Source organism: Mirounga angustirostris, unplaced genomic scaffold (genome assembly GCF_029215605.1).
Source record: "Mirounga angustirostris isolate CCGP_5_RB_7025 unplaced genomic scaffold, mMirAng1.0.hap1 SCAF_8, whole genome shotgun sequence".
Classification (NCBI taxonomy): Eukaryota; Metazoa; Chordata; class Mammalia; order Carnivora; family Phocidae; genus Mirounga; species Mirounga angustirostris.
Window position 1 is genome coordinate 138,527,055 of NW_026991716.1, and position 21,050 is coordinate 138,548,104.

A 21,050-nucleotide genomic window follows, 5' to 3' on the forward strand; every position below is an offset into this window, starting at 1 on the left:
AGAACAGCGCAATGGTCACACACAGCCCCCGGTCCACGTGCGGCCCTGGGTCACACCCATTCTGAGTCACACGCGCCATCCCCCATATACCGCAGTCACATGCAGTCCCCCAGGAGCCCTTATGGCCAGAGCAGGGATGGCCCCTGGCAGCTACGCCAGCCCCTGACCTCGGGGTGCAGCCCAGAGGCTGGCCTTCCCCTCTGCGCCCACAAGAGCTGGGGGGACAAAAGTTTACCATCTGAGGATAGTAGAGGAGTGAGCGTATGTGTGCATGAGTCTGTATGTGGGTGTGTGAGCATGAGAAGAGCATCTGAATGTGAGTGTGACAAGAGTGCTCTGAGGATTTATTTCTGCACCCGTTAGTTCAAAGAGGAGGACCGGGTAGCGAGCGACAGTGGGGCCGGCCAGCGGGGCAGGTTGGCAGGACAGGCGCGAGGCGTGTCAGGCTGCTCACGTGGGAGTGCTCTGGGGCTGGGGCCGTGGCTGCTCGGGGTCTGACGTACAAAATACTTCTCGGGGTAATCCCGGAGGCGCAGTAAGCTCTTTGAGACGGTCTCGCGGTCTTGTTCCCACTTGCGCGTGCAGAAGACCATCTCTGTGAAGTACCACATCCAGCCGATGATCGGGACGTAGGCCAGCTCCTTCTTGGCCAGGACTTTGGAACCCTGAAACAGAGATGGGGGCCCAGGGCGATTTACGGAGATGTTACTAGAAAAAGAGGAGCGGACATGCTCTCCAAAGGCCTAAGGGGACGGTTCCAGAGCACAACGAAGCAAGAAGCCACTGACCCTGGAGCCTCCGCACCGGTCAACCAGAGGCCAAGGTTGTGCTAACTCTGCGTGGCGGGGAGGGGGGGTCTTCCTGGGGGTGGGCAGGCATCTGGGCGGCGTCCGGAACAATGAGGGACGTTTAAGGGTCTCGGGGATGCTCAGGTCATTTTCCAAGCTGGTCAGGCAGTTGTAACACCAAACTCTTTCTGTAGATCTCACTCAGTCCTCAGCCAAACTTGGTTCTGCCAGCAGGGCAGACATTATTCTCCTTTCACAGACTAGGAAATGGGGTCTGGAGGGTTCCCTGGGTCATAGGGCTGCACAGTGGGGGAGCCTAGAGTTGAGCTCGGGCCACCAGATCATGTTGGGGGCTCCCTGGCTCATCTCTAAGGCTGGCAGTGGGGCTGGACGCCCGCCTGAGAATGCCCGAGGCTGGCTCAAGACACAGGGACCTGGCCCACCAACAGGCTGGCCCCTGGGGCTGCTCGGCGTAGGCCCTTAGCCAGTGCCGGCCTGGAGAAGACCAGGGATCGGGGCACTGGGGGGGCAGGAGAGACCCCAAAACTGCTTTTCATCTAGTGGGTTGGGCTCTATACTTTTCACCCTGAATTTTGGAATTGGCCAAGATACTCTCTGAGATGGCTGTCGTTGGTCAATGGCGCAGGTGACAGGGGCAGCGATCTGGACAGTCAGGCAGGCTTAGCTGGTGCTCTTGGTGACAACTGTCTAGTTAGGCCCTGAACCTAGGAGGCCTGGCCAAGATACTCTCTGAGATGGCTGTCGTTGGTCAATGGCGCAGGTGACAGGGGCAGCGATCTGGACAGTCAGGCAGGCTTAGCTGGTGCTCTTGGTGACAACTGTCTAGTTAGGCCCTGAACCTAGGAGGCCTGGCCAAGATACTCTCTGAGATGGCTGTCGTTGGTCAATGGCGCAGGTGACAGGGGCAGCGATCTGGACAGTCAGGCAGGCTTAGCTGGTGCTCTTGGTGACAACTGTCTAGTTAGGCCCTGAACCTAGGAGGCCTGTCGCGTCCGCAGCAACGACGCAGCTGCAGCTCGGTGAAGAGCTACGGGCCGCACCCCTAGCCACCTGCACGGACTGGAGAAAGGCACGAACGGCCGCTTGCTCCCTTTATGTTAAAAAACCCCAACAATAAACATCTTCCGCCGTGCTGGGAAAGACAAAGCACAGACACCTTTCAGGTTTAGTGTCTCCGTGTTTTGATGGGTTTTGTTTCTGTTATTCCCACAGACCCAACATGCAAATTCTCTCGAAGAAGAGAACCAAGCCATCAAATCCGGGGCCTGCCCCCAGAGGACCTGGAGGCCAGTCCCCATGGGTTCGAGACCTCGCCGTACCTGGGAGGAGGGCTTCCTGCGTGCCAGGCACAGACGATGCACGTCTATAAATTCTATTCCATCTGAAATCAAAAGCACTAGATACTCCCATTTTATAGATAATCAAACTGAAGCTCAGAGATGTTAAGTAACTTGCCCAGAATCACGGAGCTGACAGCTGGGGAAGCGGAGACTTTCGGCCAGGTGGCCTGCCGCGGGCCACAGTCCATGAGAAACGTTCATGCCTACCAAGGCATGGGGCCAGACATGGAGGGCCGCCTACCCAACAGCCGCTGTCCCCTCCTCTTTCTCTTGCAGGCTCCATTCCATTCCAAAGGCGACATGCTCGGGCTCTGGGGGGTAACCATGAGTGACGTCAACCCAGCCTCGCGTCCCCCGGGCCCCTTAGCTTAGTGTGGGCCTCTGACCCAGTTCTGCTGAGGTGGCTCGAGGGTCTGCTAGGGTGCACGGGTTCTGGGGCTTCTGGGAAGATTTCGCTCCACGACAAAAAGAGAGACGGCCAGGAGGCCCGGCCACTTTTTCTGCCATGAACACGGTTGCTGAGTGTGTCACGGCTTTGACGTCATGTTGTGACCCTGAGACAACAGGCTAGACATGCTGAGGCCACTGGACTCACCGTGCCAACCCGGCAGGTATCTGGCTACACTATCAGAGGGAACAGAGTGTCTTCATGGCCCAAGCCCCGGGGGTCAGGGTTTCTGTCCATCTTGAGCTGACGAAGGCCTGTGACAGAGCATCAGTCACTTCACCCTAGAAAACTCTTTGCTTTTCAACATGGGGTTACTTTAAATCCTCAAAGCATGAACTAATTATTCTGACTGTGCTTTCTTGTGCTAAGTGAGAAGGAAGTGCTTGTCACTCAGAACACAAAACCAAACTGCCTGGGGCATCACCACTCTGCCCATAGGAGCCATTGACAAACCTATCAGCGTGTGTCCACTGCCAGGTTTCAGGTCCAGGGAGGCCCCTTCGGCCTTCCCTCAACCCCCTCCTCTTGTCAGCAGGGGTGTCCTCATGCTTTCTGCTCCTGAGCCTCAGTTAACTCCTTACTCATGGCTTGTGAGATGAAAACAAGATAGAAAATCCTCACCAATGAACTCAACTTACCTTCTCGGTAGGTTAGGACTATGTACAAAATTTACATATTCCTGAACTCATTCCAAAAAGACTTTGCGGCAACATGAAGGGATTCTAAAAGATGATCTGTTCTATAACCAAGAAGGGAATCATATACTGTAGGGGAGCAGCCACTGGGTCTAGGAAGGTAAGTGGCCCCATGCGGTCAATCCTAGCTGTCTGGTGGGGAAAGTACTCTCATGGGTATTTCCTATTAATGGAACTATCCCACCAGACCCAAATGGGTCTTAATGGTTGGCTTTTGATAACCTACTGCTAAGAGGAAACGGAACTTTGACAGTGATGTGGGATCTATGTGTAGACCAAAGAGATGAGCTCAAGAGTCTACATATCCATCACTGTCTTACTGTGTTGGAGGGAGCTCTGCAAATCATCTGAATGCCCCACAGGAGAAGAGCTCAATGAATTAGAGTATATACGACAGACTGTACATGCAGTGCATAATGCGATATTACAGAGCAGTTACTGTAGCCTGTGAGCCAAAGCAGCTCCACCACCTGTTTTTATAAATAAAGTTTTACTGGAACACAGCCACTTTCTTTCGGGTACACACTGCCGATGGTTACTTTTACGCTGCAACAGCTGAGCTGAATAGTTGTGACCGAGGCAATATGGTCCACAAAGCTGAAAATATTCCCTATCCTGCCAGTTACAAAGTTTGTCAACCTTTGATTTACAGCCACTAAAATTTGTTTCCTACGAATATTTAATAGCTGGGGAAATGCTTATTACATAAAACTAAACTTTTAAAAGGTCTGGAATCAAAGCTGAGTCTAGAGTCTGATTATGACTACATGAAGAAAGTAAAACAGGAAAATAACAGTAGCTCTGGGTGAGTGGTCAAATCAGAAGCGATTTTTTTTTTTTGTTTTATTAGATTTTCCTGTTTTTTATCAACAAAATATTTTGCAGCATTCCTCTAACAATGCCCCTTTTAAGAAGTAGTTGACATCAGCACATTTCAACCATTTGCTTCTGGAACATAAGTAAGACTGGATCAAAACAGCCTATTTGATAATGATGATCAAAAGGAACAGAGGAGATATTTCTGTTTTTATGTTGAATTAATACGTCTTTCAACTTTAAAGTTCTGGATGTTATCATTAGGCCTAGACCTTGATGTTGACTATGTTTATTTGATATAAGAAATGTTTTAAAATATTAAGGTAGAAACTTTTGCCTTTCAAATCAAAGATACTTTACTTGATTTCCTTTCCTCAGCAGGGATAACAGGATTTGGAAAGCTTTGAAATCAGTCCTGATTTTGATCAGGCTCTACCACGGCCCAGCTGTGTGACTTTGGTCTTGAGACTTAACCTTCCCGAGCCTCAATTTTCCCAGCTGTATTATGAGGAAAGGAATACTTACCTCCAAGTGTTGCCGTAAAGATTTAATAACATATGGAAACATATACAAAAGTGTGGAGTTGTGAATCTGACAACAGGTGCTCAATAATGTATAGCTATTATTACTACCACAGAGTAAGCACAGGGGCTAAATGTCCCTTTCAATTCAGCCCATTTCCTAAACCATGCTTTAGCATATGGTGATAACAAAAGTTTGCGGGTATTCCAGCATTACCTGACAGGCAGTGCGCTGAGAGATTTACAGGAGTTCATTCACTTAAGACCCACAGACTAGAAACTTCCTACTCAAATATGCTTACAGTCCTCCAGGAAACTCAATACGCCATCAATATCATGACCCTCCCAGGCCAAGCAAGGGTTTCTATATGTGGATGGTCAAGTCTTCAGGAAAGAATGTATAAAAACAATATTAATTTCATTTATTCTGGATTTATTTTGAGGGTAGATCTGAGAGGATTACTGATGAGTTAGATTGACCACAGGCCCATCTACTCATTGGCATGTCTGGAAAATAAAAAATGTTCATAGGAAATGCAACTTCTTATGAGGAATCCACAACTGCAAGGACCTGGCCATTGTTGGTAGTTGTAGGGAGTTGCTGACATGATATCACATTCTACAGTTAAAAGTTTATGAAACTTTTGAGTGTGTGTGTGTGTGTGTGTGTGTGATTGTGTGAGAAAGTGTATATGAGAGAATTTTATGTGTAGAAAGTGTGTGATTGAGTGTGTATGAGTGTGTGTGTGAGAGACTGTGAGAGTATATGTGTATGTGTGTGTGAGAATGAGTATGTGAGAGTGTGTGAGAGAGACTATATGTGTGTAAAAAGAGAGACTGTGTGAGTGTGAAAGAGGGTTTGTGTGAGAGAGGGTGTGTGTGCATGAAAGCGACTGTGTGTGTCTAGAGAGTTTGTGTGAGACAGACTGTGAGAGTGAGTGTGTATGTGTGTGTAGACAGACTTGAGAGTGTGTATGTGAGAGTGTGTGTGTGAGAGAAAGGGTGTGTGTGGAGAGAGAGAGTGTGTATGAGAGACTGTGCATGTGGAGAGAGACTATGTGAGAATGTGTGTGTGTGAGAGAGAAAGGGTGTGTGTGTGTGTGTGTGTGTGTAAGAGAGCGAGGGCGAGAGCTATCTTACCACAGTTGCCCGATCAATCTAACTGAGCAGCCCATAACCACAGTTGGGACCACGCAGTTGCTCAGGGAGACAGCAAACCCCATGAACCCTCCAACACCCCATGAACCCCTTCAGCACCTCCAAACAACTGGTCAACCCCTGTGCAGAGACCACATGGTGCTAATGGTGCTAGAAAGAACTGCTTTGAAGATGCGCTGAGATCCAGTACATTGCAACCCTGAGATTATGAGGCTCTCCCCTCACTTGTGTCGGGTCCATGGCCTTTGTGATGAAAAATGAGCAGAATCAGGACTTTTTAGTTAAGGTTTTTCTCCAGCATGGCCACCTGCCGGCTGATAAAATGAAAATGTTTAGTGTTGAGGCTGGGTTTGTAGGATGGTTGGAATGGGTAGGACATCCAGTTCAGCCACCTTTCCGTGATTCTCCCACCTCCTCTGACCACTCCGTAGGCCCGACAGGAAACACAATTGGGTTCTAACATTGGTCAGTACGATGGCCCCTGGTCAACATGCTGCTTGCACAAATATCTTTCTGGCCTCCAAACACATGGCCATTCCTGAAGGTTTACCATCACGGTCACAGTTAGTCATTTGGATTCACCCAAGGTCATTTATTTCTACTAAATATAAAATACCTGAATAGGATCTCTTAAGTGGAACACTGAAAGCAGACTAAAACATCCACACTTTAACCCTCTGAAATTTTTTCTCGTCTATGAGCTAAGCCCCATCACTGTAGAGGACTAGCAAGTCAGCCAACAGCTCAGCCTCTTTTTTTGATGTGTGGTATTGTGAACTTTAACATCAAGACTGTTCTGTCCATGCAACCAGTGTTTGTTAAATACCTCCTTTTTATTTATTTTTTTTAAAAGATTTTATTTATTTATGTGACAGAGAGAGACACAGCGAGAGCAGGAACACAAGCAGGGGGAGAGGGAGAAGCAGGCTTCCCGCTGAGGCAGGGAGCCTGATGCGGGGCTCGATCCCAGGACCCTGGGATCATGATCTGAGCCGAAGGCAGACGCTCAATGACTGAGCCACCCAGGCACCCCTGTTAAATACCTCCTTTGTGCCGGGCACTGGGCCAGGTGGGGACACCAAAGTGAAGGTGATTATCTGTGGCCTTGAGACGTGCAGTCTAGTGGGAGGAGAGAAACAGAAAGCTGCCAATGTCTGTGTTACTTCGGCCACTGAACTCTGTAAGTTGTTGAACCGACATGCTCTCCGGCAAACGATGCGGGGTACAAGCCTGGACAAGATGGGGCTGCAATGTGTCTCTGAAATGTAAGTCCCCTACCACAGTAAAAGGCAGGAGATAGGACTGGAGCTCAAAAATCACGAGTCCGGCGCATGCGCGCGTGTGGGTGCATTCACATGTCAAACGGTGAGACTCTATTTGTGCCCATGAGAGTAACATATATGTGGCCTAAATCTGCTTATCCTCATTCTTTCTCTGGCTGGCTGTCTCCCTTCTCTGATGCTAAAGAAGAAAATGCTGGGGACCTTACACTACCAGAAAAATCTCAAGAGAGTCGGAAAACAAAATGAACACTGTGCCACAATTATTCACAGCCGCTGGGGGAACGCATAGAACAAACATGAAACAGAAGCACTCTCTGAGAATTCATCTCTCTTCGACTGCAAATAAACGTGTATCATTTATCCAGGTGGAGTAGAGCGCTCCCAGCTCCCAGACTCTCGATAGCATCTTCCCCCCACCCAAGTCTGCGTCCGACCCCCTGACCAAACCCGAAACTCTTCTTTGTTTGCCTGGTGTGTGGATATGGAGTGGGGAGGGAAAGGGCATCTGGGGACAAAGGAAACTCTTGAACGTTGGGTACTTGTCACACTTGACTCTGCTCAGTAGGATCAGGGCTCCCGATAAAACAGATGAGAGAAGATGCAGTGTCCAGCTCCCCCTTCCTGAGCACAGATCCTCACGTCCCCTTCCTAGCCTCTGTTCCGAATGGTCAGCCTGAGTCCCTCCCGTGGTGGCCCTGGGCAGAAGGAGAGACAGAGCAGAAGGAATTCCAGGGGCAGGGCTGGGAGACCAGGACCTTGCAAGGGCGGAAGATATTAGGAGCTATTGCCAATTCCTGTGGCCGGCAGGTGTTTGATAAGCAGCTGATGGAAGCACAGGGAGACGGAGGCATGGGAGGGCCCTGGGCACGTTAGCAGATGGGTGTGACAAAGAGGGAGCAGTTACCGGCGTCCCTGAGGAGTCAGAGCTGGTTCCCAGGACAAACATCCCCTGCTCTGAAGGTCTGCTGAGGCTTGTGTGAAGAGGAGGGAGGAAGCCCAATGTATTGCCGCTTTAAGCAAGTCTGGATTTACGATCTGTTGGTGTAATCCAACCCTGGCTTGTTAAAGACATTGCCAGAGGATCCTACTTAATAAAAAAGAAGACCGGGGCACGGGGGTGGCTCAGTGGGTTAAGCCTCCGACTCTTGATTTCGGCTCAGGTCGTGATTGATCTCAGGGCCCTGGGATGGAGCCCCGTGTTGGGAGGGAGTCTGCTTGTCCCTTTCCCTCTGCTCCTTCTTGCACTCTCTCCCTCTCGCAAATAAATAAATAAAATTTTTAAAAAGACTAAAAAGGCCTTGGTGTGTCTAACTCAGCACTACACTTCTAAATATAACTTTTAAAAATAAAGTGTACACTAACATTTCCAGGGACGTATTCAGTTATGAACTCAAGCTGCATCTCTACTTCCATTGAGCTACTGATCTCTTTCCTTGGCCAGTGCTGCACCTGGCTGCCCGAGTTGTAAGGGATCTCACCTCCTCACCATTCTCTCGGCTTCCTTATCTGGGTAATGCCGGGTCCCAGCAGGCCTGGCCCAACGGGTGAATACTTGGAGGCCCACAGTGGTGTCCCCGCCCACTCTTACTGCAGTGGGTGGTGCCGGAGTACCATACGGATGATGCTGATTAAGCCATTGAGGGTGGGGTGGGCGACCATGTTTCCCACACACCCACATGATATTAGCATTGAGGGTGATACAAACCCGCCTAATGGAGCTGATGAACCAGAGCTGCAGGTATATCTGATGGACAAGAAAACGTAGGACACTTCTCCACATCTAGGGACTCGGTTGGTGAAGTGTCTGCCTTGGGCTCAGGTCGTGACCCTTGAGTCCTGGGATGGAGCCCCATGTCAGGCTCCCTGCTCAGCGGGGAGTCTGCTTCTCCCTCTGCCTCTGCCGCCCCTCCTCCCCATGCTCGCTCGCTCTCTCTCTCTCTCAAATAAATAAATAAAATCTTTAAAAAAAGAAAAACAGTTCTCCACATCTAAAAACTTCTCATCTCTCTGTAGCCAACGGGAATTTGACAAATGTGTATGAAGAAACCTCGATAGCACGAATACAAGCACACTTGGTATTGCATAAAAATGATGGGGGATGTCAGTTGCATGGGGATCTAGCTCCGCTTAAATCCCACCTAGTAAAACATTTGCTCTCTCTTGTCTTCCATACCTTATCCTATTCTTCATAAGAAAACACTCAGTGCAGGGGAACTAATTAGGGTCAAGGAAACTAAGCATTATTACATGCCTACTTTGTGTAAGGCACTTGAACTAGGTATTTTCTTATATTCATTAAACAAGCACATATATTCAGTGAGCCCTATATATTTACTAAGCCCTTACAACATCATGAAATGGAAATTATTAACTGAGGTTCAGAAAAGTCAGATAACCTTCCTGAGGTCACACAAATGCAGGAGCCAGGGTTCAAGTCCACATCTGTGGGACTCTTAAGACATTGGGTTTTTTTGGCCTGCATATCTCTCTCTCTCCTGCCACGCTTAGGAGAGAATTGTTCTGGAGTAAGTAGAAGGGAAAAGAAAGAATTGCTCTTGATATCTGAACCAGAACGCATAGATTCACCCTTCCGACCATCCGCTTTGCTGCTAAGTTTTACATGTTCAAAAACAAGACAGAGGAAACCCACCATTTGGGGGGATGTTATAACTGAGGGAGGTTTATAGGAAATCACATTCGTGTAGACTTTCTAAACAACTCTGCACTGACATTTTTCCTGCAGAAAACCTTTAGAGAGAAAATGATCCTTTCACAATCAAACTTGAAGAAATGCTGGTTTTGAGACACGCGTCACCTTTCACAGAAAGAACCATATTTAATGTTAAGGACCAGAAGCGTCTTGGCAAAATTAAATCAGAACACCAGCGGGTGGGATTCTGTTCTAGTTTTAGCTCCTGGGTGCTTTTCTGGGGGGTTTATGGCCTCGGCGGTTCGTTTTACTGAGAGCCCAGGAGAGTTCGGCAAAACAGCCGCCCTGTGGTAAGTCTGAAATCAGCCCACGGTGACCTTGAGCTGGGGGCCAGGGAAGTGAGCGGGATGGTGAAGTGAGTATGCACCTTGGCCAGGCCCAAGTGGGGAGGAGCCTGTCAGCGCAGCCCAAGAACATGGCACCCGCCCGCTTGCTCACGGAGGGGCACGTCACCCACGGTCTCTCCCTTGAGGCACCTCCCCACCTCTGTCCGGTGCCTGATAATCATCCCTTCACCCCAGTCTCCCACTGCTCCTAAAAAATCATGCCCTCGAGGCCTCGTTCCAATGTTACCACCTTCTAGAAGTTTCCTGTGTCCCCGGGGGCCAACAGTCCCTGTGCTTGTAAGCACCAAAATGTTACACCAGTTGTGAAACTATTGAAATTCCTCCCCCAATCTGGTAAACAGAACTGCCTCAAACACCAATATTCCACCTTTACCACAGTGACCCCAGCCCTCCAGGCCCTCCCCAGCTAACAAAGGGGGGACACTGGGAACGACAGGCGCCCCCAGGATGGTGCCGAAGGGCTGACTGGTCTGTGGCTAAATAAGTTGCCTGTTGCCCCAAGTGAGCAGCACGGTCAGCCCTATGTCCTTGCTCTCTTACCTTGAGGGCAACCTCATGAAGGACCCTGGCGGGACCCCCAGCTGAGCTGTGCCTGGATCCCAGACCACACAAACCCAGGTAAGACCTGTTGTTGTCTTAAGCGGCTCTGTTCTGTGGCTTGTCACACTACCATAGCTAAAACCTTCAGAGGCCAGAGGCCAGATATGTTATATCTACGGCAGTGTGACAAGCCACAGAACAGAGCCGATCTGAAGAGAAACATCCCAGTTGGCCTCCAGGTCAACCTCCAGGCCGCACCCACCCAGCTGGTAAACACTGAGCCTCTCGGCTGCCGTATACGGAGCGCTTAACAGGGGCCTGGTGTTGCTGGAAGACCCGACAAACGTGATCGTGGGTAGCCCGCCGTAACCTGACGGGGCCACTGTGGAGCGATGCGTATGTATTTTACTGGGACAGAAAGATGGGTGAAGAGGTACCGGAAGCTTCGGAAGCCCTGAGCCTCTGCATTGCACACCACAGTCTGTGGGGCACTTTAGAGACACTCATGTCAACTGTCCACAGGCCATGCCCCTCCCCAGGGAGGAAAGAGTCCGTGTGTTCCTCGAAGGTCATAACCAGAGCCTTTGACGCCCTGGGAACCAGGGCCCCTGGAATGACCTCGGATGTCTGTAAAAGGTTAAAAGACCTTTTTCTCCTTTTTAAGAAAATCCCATCACTTTCCCCCCAAAACCAATTTCACATTTAACTGGCCCATTCTCAAGAATTTCGGCAAATTTCACTTGCTTCAATTTAAACTCACTTCCTCTCGGGCTGTTACCTGTGTGGGCACAAACTGCCCCGTCAGGAACCTTCTCCTTGGCCCTTCTCCTCTAAGAAGGAAGTTCCCCAGACTCCAGAAGGATCTCAACGTCATGCATTATTTTTAAAAAGAGATCAATCAGGTGTCTTTTCTTTGAAGGTGATTTAAGACCAAAGGTACTGCTGAGCAATTAATACAGCAAGCTGCTGCTTTGTGTCCTCCTAAGAGTGGCGGGAAGAAACGCGCCACCTGGGAAGGGGGCCGAGCCACTCACCTGGCACCCTGGCCTCCGGCTGGACCTCAGCCGCTGGAGCAGCCAGCGGGGAAGGGAACTGCTCCCTGCTTCGGGGACAGGCCATTCCCCTGGGGGGAGAATCTGGCAGCTTCCCCCCGAGTCAGCCCAGCCCCCGACCCCGACAAAGCTCACCAGTGCCTCGCTCATCCCCTCCTGGCAGCCGCTCCTTGGCCAGCACGAGGCATCCTTTAGAACGTGCGGCCACAGCATGGCTGGTGCGTGGCGCTCGGCGGAAAGGGGAAGGTGGCCGCCTCCTGTCCCTGTCTGGACCCTCCCTCCTGTCCTGGTGGGGACTCTGGGGCTCCAGGAGGCACATTAGCAAGAATCCGGAAAACCGGAGGCCTAAACCTCCAAACTTCTAGAACAGTCTCAGACGACAGTGCTCACAGCCCTTCACCGGCAACCCTGGCTGCTCGGTTTTCAACAGTAAGAAAGGCAATCGGGTGACCATGGTGTTCCTTTACGGATCACAGCTGGAAGTGAAACGTCTCCGTGCTGTCAGCGGGACGGCTGTCCCGTCAGTAACCTTCTGGCCATCCACAGTCTTAGCGCTCTGCTCAAGCTGTGACGCCCTCAAGGACTCCAAAGTCTCTGAGCTAAAAACCCTAAAGGACGTAGAGGTAGCATTCCCGCTCCATGAAAGCGTCTCCATCTCTGGAGGGCTCGCCCCTCCTGGCCTGGAACCGTCTCCTGGCCTGGGAGCCTCCCCTGGCCTGGGACCCTCTCCTGGCCTGGGAGCCTCTCCTGGCCTGGGACCCTCTCCTGGTCTGGGACCCTCTTCTGGCCTGGGACCCTCTCCTGGCCTGGGACCCTCTCCTGGCCTGGGAGCCTCTCCTGGCCTGGGACCCTCTCCTGGCCTGGGAGCCTCTCCTGGCCTGGGACCCTCTTCTGGCCTGGGAGCCTCTCCTGGCCTGGGAGCCTCTCCTGGCCTGGGACCGTCTCCGGGCCTGGGACCCTCTCCTGGCCTGGGAGCCTCTCCTGGCCTGGGAGCCTCTCCTGGCCTGGGAGCCTCTCCTGGCCTGGGACCCTCTCCTGGCCTGGGAGTCTCCCCTGGCCTGGGACCCTCTTCTGGCCTGGGAGCCTCTCCTGGCCTGGGAGCCTCTCCTGGCCTGGGAGCCTCTCCTGGCCTGGGACCGTCTCCGGGCCTGGGACCCTCTCCTGGCCTGGGACCCTCTTCTGGCCTGGGACCCTCTCCTGGCCTGGGACCCTCTCCTGGCCTGGGAGCCTCCCCTGGCCTGGGACCCTCTCCTGGCCTGGGAGCCTCTCCTGGCCTGGGACCCTCTTCTGGCCTGGGAGCCTCTCCTGGCCTGGGAGCCTCTCCTGGCCTGGGACCGTCTCCGGGCCTGGGACCCTCTCCTGGCCTGGGAGCCTCTCCTGGCCTGGGAGCCTCTCCTGGCCTGGGAGCCTCTCCTGGCCTGGGACCCTCTCCTGGCCTGGGAGTCTCCCCTGGCCTGGGACCCTCTTCTGGCCTGGGAGCCTCTCCTGGCCTGGGAGCCTCTCCTGGCCTGGGAGCCTCTCCTGGCCTGGGACCGTCTCCGGGCCTGGGACCCTCTCCTGGCCTGGGACCCTCTTCTGGCCTGGGACCCTCTCCTGGCCTGGGACCCTCTCCTGGCCTGGGAGCCTCCCCTGGCCTGGGACCCTCTCCTGGCCTGGGAGCCTCTCCTGGCCTGGGACCCTCTTCTGGCCTGGGAGCCTCTCCTGGCCTGGGACCGTCTCCGGGCCTGGGACCCTCTCCTGGCCTGGGACCCTCTTCTGGCCTGGGACCCTCTCCTGGCCTGGGACCCTCTCCTGGCCTGGGACCCTCTCCTGGCCTGGGAGCCTCCCCTGGCCTGGGACCCTCCCCTGGCCTGGGACCCTCTCCTGGCCTGGGAGCCTCTCCTGGCCTGGGACCCTCTCCTGGCCTGGGAGCCTCTCCTGGCCTGGGACCCTCTTCTGGCCTGGGAGCCTCCCCTGGCCTGGGACCCTCTTCTGGCCTGGGAGCCTCTCCTGGCCTGGGACCCTCTCCTGGCCTGGGACCCTCTCCTGGCCTGGGAGCCTCTCCTGGTCTGGGACCCTCTCCTGGCCTGGGACCCTCGCCTGGCCTGGGACCCTCTCCTGGCCTGGGAGCCTCTCCTGGCCTGGGAGCCTCTCCTGGCCTGGGACCCTCTCCTGGCCTGGGAGCCTCTCCTGGCCTGGGACCCTCTCCTGGCCTGGGAGCCTCTCCTGGCCTGGGACCCTCTCCTGGCCTGGGACCCTCTCCTGGCCTGGGACCGTCTCCGGGCCTGGGACCCTCTCCTGGCCTGGGACCCTCTCCTGGCCTGGGAGCCTCTCCTGGCCTGGGACCCTCTCCTGGCCTGGGACCCTCTCCTGGCCTGGGACCGTCTCCGGGCCTGGGAGCCTCTCCTGGCCTGGGACCCTCTCCTGGCCTGGGAGCCTCTTCTGGCCTGGGAGCCTCTCCTGGCCTGGGACCCTCTCCTGGCCTGGGAGCCTCTTCTGGCCTGGGAGCCTCTCCTGGCCTGGGACCCTCTCCTGGCCTGGAAGCCTCTCTTGGCCTGGGACCCTCTTCTGGCCTGGGAGCCTCTCCTGGCCTGGGAGCCTCTCCTGGCCTGGGACCCTCTCCTGGCCTGGGAGCCTCTCCTGGCCTGGGAGCCTCTCCTGGCCTGGGACCCTCTTCTGGCCTGGGAGCCTCTCCTGGCCTGGGAGCCTCTCCTGGCCTGAGACCGTCTCCGGGCCTGGGACCCTCTCCTGGCCTGGGACCCTCTTCTGGCCTGGGAACCTCTCTTGGCCTGGGACCCTCTTCTGGCCTGGGAGCCTCCCCTGGCCTGGGACCCTCTCCTGGCCTGGGACCCTCTCCTGGCCTGGGAGCCTCTCCTGGCCTGGGACCCTCTCCTGGCCTGGGAGCCTCTCCTGGCCTGGGAGCCTCTCCTGGCTTGGGACCCTCTCCTGGCCTGGGAGCCTCTCCTGGCCTGGGACCCTCTTCTGGCCTGGGAGCCTCTCCTGGCCTGGGACCGTCTCCGGGCCTGGGACCCTCTCCTGGCCTGGGAGCCTCCCCTGGCCTGGGAGCCTCTCCTGGCCTGGGACCCTCTCCTGGCCTGGGAGCCTCTCCTGGCCTGGGACCCTCTCCTGGCCTGGGAGCCTCTCCTGGCCTGGGACCCTCTCCTGGCCTGGGAGCCTCTCCTGGCCTGGGAGCCTCTCCTGGCCTGGGACCCTCTCCTGGCCTGGGAGCCTCTCCTGGCCTGGGACCCTCTTCTGGCCTGGGACCCTCTCCTGGCCTGGGACCCTCTCCTGGCCTGGGACCCTCTCCTGGCCTGGAACCATCTCCTGGCCTGGGACCCTCTCCTGGCCTGGGACCCTCTCCTGGCCTGGGACCCTCTCCTGGCCTGGGAGCCTCTCCTGGCCTGGGACCCTCTTCTGGCCTGGGAGCCTCTCCTGGCCTGGGAGCCTCTCCTGGCCTGGGACCGTCTCCTGGCCTGGGACCCTCTCCTGGCCTGGGACCCTCTTCTGGCCTGGGAGCCTCTCCTGACCTGGGACCCTCTCCTGGCCTGGGACCCTCTCCTGGCCTGGGAGCCTCTCCTGGCCTGGGACCCTCTCCTGGCCTGGGAGCCTCTCCTGGCCTGGGAGCCTCTCCTGGCCTGGGACCGTCTCCGGGCCTGGGACCCTCTCCTGGCCTGGGACCCTCTTCTGGCCTGGGAGCCTCTCTTGGCCTGGGACCCTCTTCTGGCCTGGGAGCCTCCCCTGGCCTGGGACCCTCTCCTGGCCTGGGACCCTCTCCTGGCCTGGGAGCCTCTCCTGGCCTGGGACCCTCTTCTGGCCTGGGAGCCTCTCCTGGCCTGGGACCCTCTTCTGGCCTGGGAGCCTCTCCTGGCCTGGGAGCCTCTCCTGGCCTGGGACCGTCTCCGGGCCTGGGAGCCTCTCCTGGCCTGGGACCCTCTTCTGGCCTGGGAGCCTCTCCTGGCCTGGGACCCTCTTCTGGCCTGGCAGCCTCTCCTGGCCTGGGAGCCTCTCCTGGTCTGGGACCGTCTCCAGGCCTGGGAGCCTCTCCTGGCCTGGGACCGTCTCCTGGCCTGGGACCGTCTCCGGGCCTGGGAGCCTCTCCTGGCCTGGGAACCTCTTCTGGCCTGGGAGCCTCTCCTGGCCCGGGACTGTCTCCTGGCCTGGGAGCCTCTCCTGGCCTGGGACCCTCTTCTGGCCTGGGAGCCTCTCCTGGCCCGAGACTGTCTCCTGGCCTGGGACCGTCTCCATGTTACTTCTCCTGTGAGCACATCACAAGCACGCACTCTTTCCATCTGTTTGTGCCTGTTTCTGCATGGCTGCATGCCTCTGTGAGCTTCTCTGTTGTGCCTTTGCTCTGTTAGTTCCTGCCGGGTCCCTCCCTGACCTGGTGAAGAGACTGACAACTCTCACTCCTCAGAATGAGCCCCGTGCAGACCACGAGCCGGGAGCGAATGGGAAGCCTGGTCCCTGTCCCAGTCAGCCCTGGTCATTTTCTGACGCAAAGGCTCTGGGGCCCCGGGCCCCGCAGCTTTTCCTCCGGACTTACTAGTTACTATCCTGGAACCAATGATTTAGCCAAGCGGAGGCTCTGGAAGTTTATTGATGAAGTGTCAATAATAACAATGCGATAAGAATTAGGAAGAGTGTAAATGCAGTGAACAGCACCTGGAAAGCGCTTGTGGTCATCAAGCTACCAGGAGCACAACGTGGAGGGGGCAGTGACCACAGATCTAGCATGCCTGCTGTACCACAGGGCCTGAGAGCCTCTCCTGGCCTGGGAGCCTCTCCTGGATGTGCGCTCACATTCGGAGCCTGGCTCCCTCCCAAAGCCACGTGGGAAGCCCGGGAAACACCGCCTGTCCCTCCAGCACACGGGGAGAACCAGGGGTGGGGGCACGTGGGCATGCCGGGAGGTCTAGCTAGCTCTAAGGCAGGAGAACGGATGTCCTAGCAGTCAGGGTGCAAAGACACTAGGTACCCTTTCTCCCAAGACAGAAGGACCTGGTCACAATCATCCGCATCCATGATGGGGTTGGGATGGTGACATTTTAGGGGGTAGTCTCCTCTCGCAGAGAATAAGACCACAAAACCATACTTGAGATCTCTGCCCAGGGTTTCTAAAACGGAGAAAGGCAGATGCTAGAATGTTCCATCTTGTTCCTGAAAATACATTTAGTGCACATGCGCACACAGATATTGGAACTGGAAGAATAATAGGAAAACAAAGAAGACACTGTTGACAGGAGGGCCTGTTGCTTTCCTAGAAATCCTTTCAGTGATTCACCCACAGGCAATGCAGCTTTCTAGAAGTCTCGAGGCAGCAACAGTGATGGAGTTCACTGTGTCTATCTCTTGAAAAACGGCTAACGACCTTACTTGCCTTTTGATAGTTTAACTGCATCATAATGAGCATCCTTTGTCCCAAAGATGTGAATGGGACATGGTTCTAAGCACATTTCCTTCTCTCTCCTTTTGCCCCCAATTTAAAGGTGCATGAATGTTTAAAAGCAGATACAAAATGTGTCCTACACTATATAGTCTTCCTTCACCCAAGGTCTTCCCAAAAAGGCCGAGTCAAAGGGGCCCCCAAGTGCTGCTGGCCCACAGGCACATCAGGGACTGGGCCCACGGAGCCCCGCCGCCGGCTCAGACCCAGGGACTCCGTCATCCCAGCTTCTCTCCTGGTCTTCCATCTCCTCCACTCTGAACACTGATTTGGTCCACCTGGTCCACCAAAGACAACGTGACATGAGCAGACACCCCAGCTGTCTGCAGGGGTGACTCCCAGGTACAAACCACGATCCCTAAGTTCTGGTGCAAGCTGTCCCAGCCCTTCCCCGCCCCCAGGCCAGGACATGCTGTAACCCCTGTTGCGACAGCTCAGCGCGGAGACAACTTCAATTCGATTATGTGATGCAGGCGCAACCAAGACACACCTCGATATTTTCAAGGTGACAAAAGTCAGCTAAGAAAGCCCAGCCCCAAAGGCATGCGAGGAGTCAAACTAGTTGGAGGATATAGAAGTTCATGGGCATTCTGAATTCTGCCACTGAAACTCTCTAGCTTGGGGATTCCACATTCTTAAGCCCACCAAGATGAAAAGGCAGGGGTGAGCACTGTCCGTGAGCCAGGAGAGCAGGAGAGCATAGAGATGAAGGACGTGAAGTGGACTCACACCACGAGTCCAAATCCAAATCTTACTTCCTAGCTATGGGACCTTGAGCACATTATTTAAACCCTCTATAACTCAGTTTTTTAAAAAAGGGAAGATATATATCATCGATTCGTAAATGTCTCTGTAAGGAGTCAATAAACGAATTGTGTGTAACGTATCTAGCACATAATAATCGCTGAATCAGTATCATTATTGCTCATTAGAAGACGTGCATCTTGATTCCAAGCAGGAATGAAAAGCAATTGTGAAGAACATTTCATCAGGTAGAAACCGTGAATGCCTCTGTTATCCTGCATGATTGAGAGCAAAAAGGCAAGTCATAGTGGTGAACCGGGGAAATGTGCGAGGGGGGGAATATGAATCCGACTTACCCCTAACACCCCAAAGCGTTCGGCCAGGCTCCAACCACAGAGAAAGTCAATCTCAAACTTGTGGTTCAGAACCACGATGGCATTTTCCTTTCCATACTTGGGGTAGGCCTGGGGGTCTGTGTGGATGACGCACTCCGTGCCCGACCACCACTCCAGCAACATCACCAGCTCTGGAACAAACCATAACAACAGACAGACGTTTATTTCACGCATCCGTGGTGACCAAGGCTCGGTTCTGCTGGGCCAAGCTGGAGCAAGGCTCTCCCCTCCCGGCTGGGGCAGAAAGCAACTTCTAGGGGTCAAGTTCTGGATCATTTCTGCCCCGGCCCCCATCCCTGACATGATTTAGAAGCAGAAGGAAAACGAGAAAGACTCCACCACAGTGTCCAGGGAAGGAGAGGAAGCTTTGAGAAGGCAAATGACTTGCATTCCTTGATTAATTGCCTTGGGGAGAAGTCAATCAGAAAGCCTGAATCCATCAAGAACTCCTGCCCCTGTGTTTACAGCGCTCTGAGAGGCGGCATGAGACCATGCCCAGAATTCTGAAGATCCTGGGAAGTGACTAATCAGGATACTTATAAACTCCATCAGAGAACACTAAATACCTTATTTCTCTCTCCCATTCATAATGGTTGTATGCACCCAAAATAATGAAGACCCAGGGTGTGAGGAAGTGAGGTTACATGAGAGCCATTATACTGCGGGCGTAAGTGAAACTTAAAATACTCTGTAGGAGCTTGTGAAAAAAGAAGTCCAACTTCACTTTATTCTTCAGTGATGGCTTTAATCCTGGCGTCCCATTCCCAACCTGGTTGCTTCAGGAAACGCCTATCTATATGGTAGAAATTGTCCAGAAAAAGAGTTGCATGTTGGTGTAAAAACTGTATCTATGTACCAGTTTTAAAGAGAATTTGGAAAGCTGAAGGTGTTCGGCAGGTGGATGGGTGGGTGCGTGAGGCCTCTGCCAAGGTCGTAGCCGTTTATTGCTGATTAGTGGGGTACGCATTTGCATTTAGCAGAGGACTCACTCGCCACCACCCCCTACACACACATGCACACACGCACACGCACACACACGCACACGCAGACGAGCAGGTGCAATCTTGACTCCAGGCAAACCTATGTTTTAAAACCTTTCTCCTGAGGTTGGAGACTGATGCATTCTAACTGGTGCACTAGAACTCTCTAGAAGGCATTGCTAGTTTCTAAGCAGTGAGCACTGTGGGACTTTGGACAAGTGAACCTCTTGGCGCCTCGGTGTCCTAATCTTTAGAATGGGTCGCTTCACAGGTTCTGTGAGGATTCAAGTACAGGACACACTGCAGGGCACTCCACACAGAGCACACGGGAAGGTCCCAGCAAATCAGCCACTCAGGATCCAGCATTATCATTAAAAACAAACCAACACCCTCCCCTTACTTGACAAGAAGTGTCTACCTATTCCTCGGAGAAAGCGCCAAGTCCCCAGTCAGTTGTCCCACAGACGGTGACATCAGTGGGACCTCACGTGGCAAGTCAGGGAAGGAGAAGGTAAGTGTGTAGGGAGGGCGGGAGGGGCAGGCAGCACCGCCGGCCGGGACAAAGGGAGTTTGTCACCACTGGGTAGAAGGATGCTTATATTGCTGCACTGATTTCTTCTAAGAGACAGGATGGGCAGGACCAATCTCCTCCATTACCAGCCACAGAGCACAGATAAACCCCAAAAGCAGAACTACATGGGAGTCCACCAGATAAGGCTGGCCATTCCTGTGACTCACATCCCACCGTCATTCTGCAAATACCCGCTGAATGCCTCTCCGGGCCCCCCTCCTCCCCAGCAGCGGTCAGGCGGGGCGGATGCACACTTTCCCCAGCACCCTCCCGGGACTTAGAGCGGCTTGTGATCCAGCGTGAGATCAGCTCCCCGATGACAAAGCGCAAGCCCTGGGCGCAAGGACTGCATTGTCTGGTTCTTCTCACGCTGGCCTTAGTCCAGAACCCAGCACAGCGCCGGCACATTGAAGCTTTCAACAAATACCAGTGACCTACTGTGTGCAAGCACCAGGCGAGGTACTGGAGGCGTGGCTCGATGCCTACCCTCCTGGAGCCGACTGCCCAGGGGGAAGACAGTTTTCCACTCACAAGGTGGTGTGACAGGGAAGGACGGACTTATTCATAGGATGGATGGTTGCTGAATATCGTGCTCATGCCTATGGGGGTCAGACACTCCAGGCTCCAATCCTGGGGGTGCCACTCACCACTCGCTCATTTCTCAATGTCCCCTAAGTCTCCCTGTCCTTGTCTGCAAAATAGGGATAGGAAAAGCATTTCGACTTCACCCGAGACTGAGGGTGTTAAATCAGATTACGGCGTCAAGGCAGGTAGCATAATGTTGCACATAGTAGGGAATCGGTAAGTGGCCAGCCTTTTACTACTGTGATACGCACGGTGATTTTAGGCTCTGCAACCACTAAAGGCAAGAGGGACGGAGTCGGGGGAGGGAGAGAGCCAGATGGAGCCAGACCGAGAGGGACAGTGTTACGGCGACTTCTGGACTAGAGTGGGGAGCGATGATTTATGGCTTCATAATGAAGGCAATGAGAAGCCCCTGGAGCGTTTTTAAATAGGCACACAGCAGCATCTGATTAGCATTTTGAAAAGCTCACTCTGGCTGAAGTGGGAACAGACCCAAGAGCCGGGCAGAAGCAGTTAGGGGGTGGGTGCCGTAGCCCAGGGAGGAGGTGATGGTGCTGAGGCCGGGCAGCTAACAGCGGAGAATTAGGTTCTCAGGACACTATTAGCCATATAACTAAACACTAAATCTCACTGG

The 21,050-nt window shown here is 54.0% G+C and overlaps 1 protein-coding gene across 8 annotated transcripts in view; it reads right to left on the reverse strand.

The window, feature by feature from the left end:
* The window catches only part of AGPAT4 (1-acylglycerol-3-phosphate O-acyltransferase 4), a 123,023-nt gene that overhangs the window by 15,090 nt on the left and 86,883 nt on the right, over positions 1-21,050 (reverse strand). For all 8 annotated transcript variants that reach the window (XM_045865851.3, XM_064598324.1, XM_064598323.1 and 5 more), the window contains 2 exons: positions 18,242-18,411; positions 504-665 (listed from right to left, as the gene is read on the reverse strand). In XM_045865851.3, the coding sequence (XP_045721807.1) occupies positions 504-665; positions 18,242-18,411 (332 nt within the window). The remainder of the gene's footprint in view (positions 1-503; positions 666-18,241; positions 18,412-21,050) is intronic.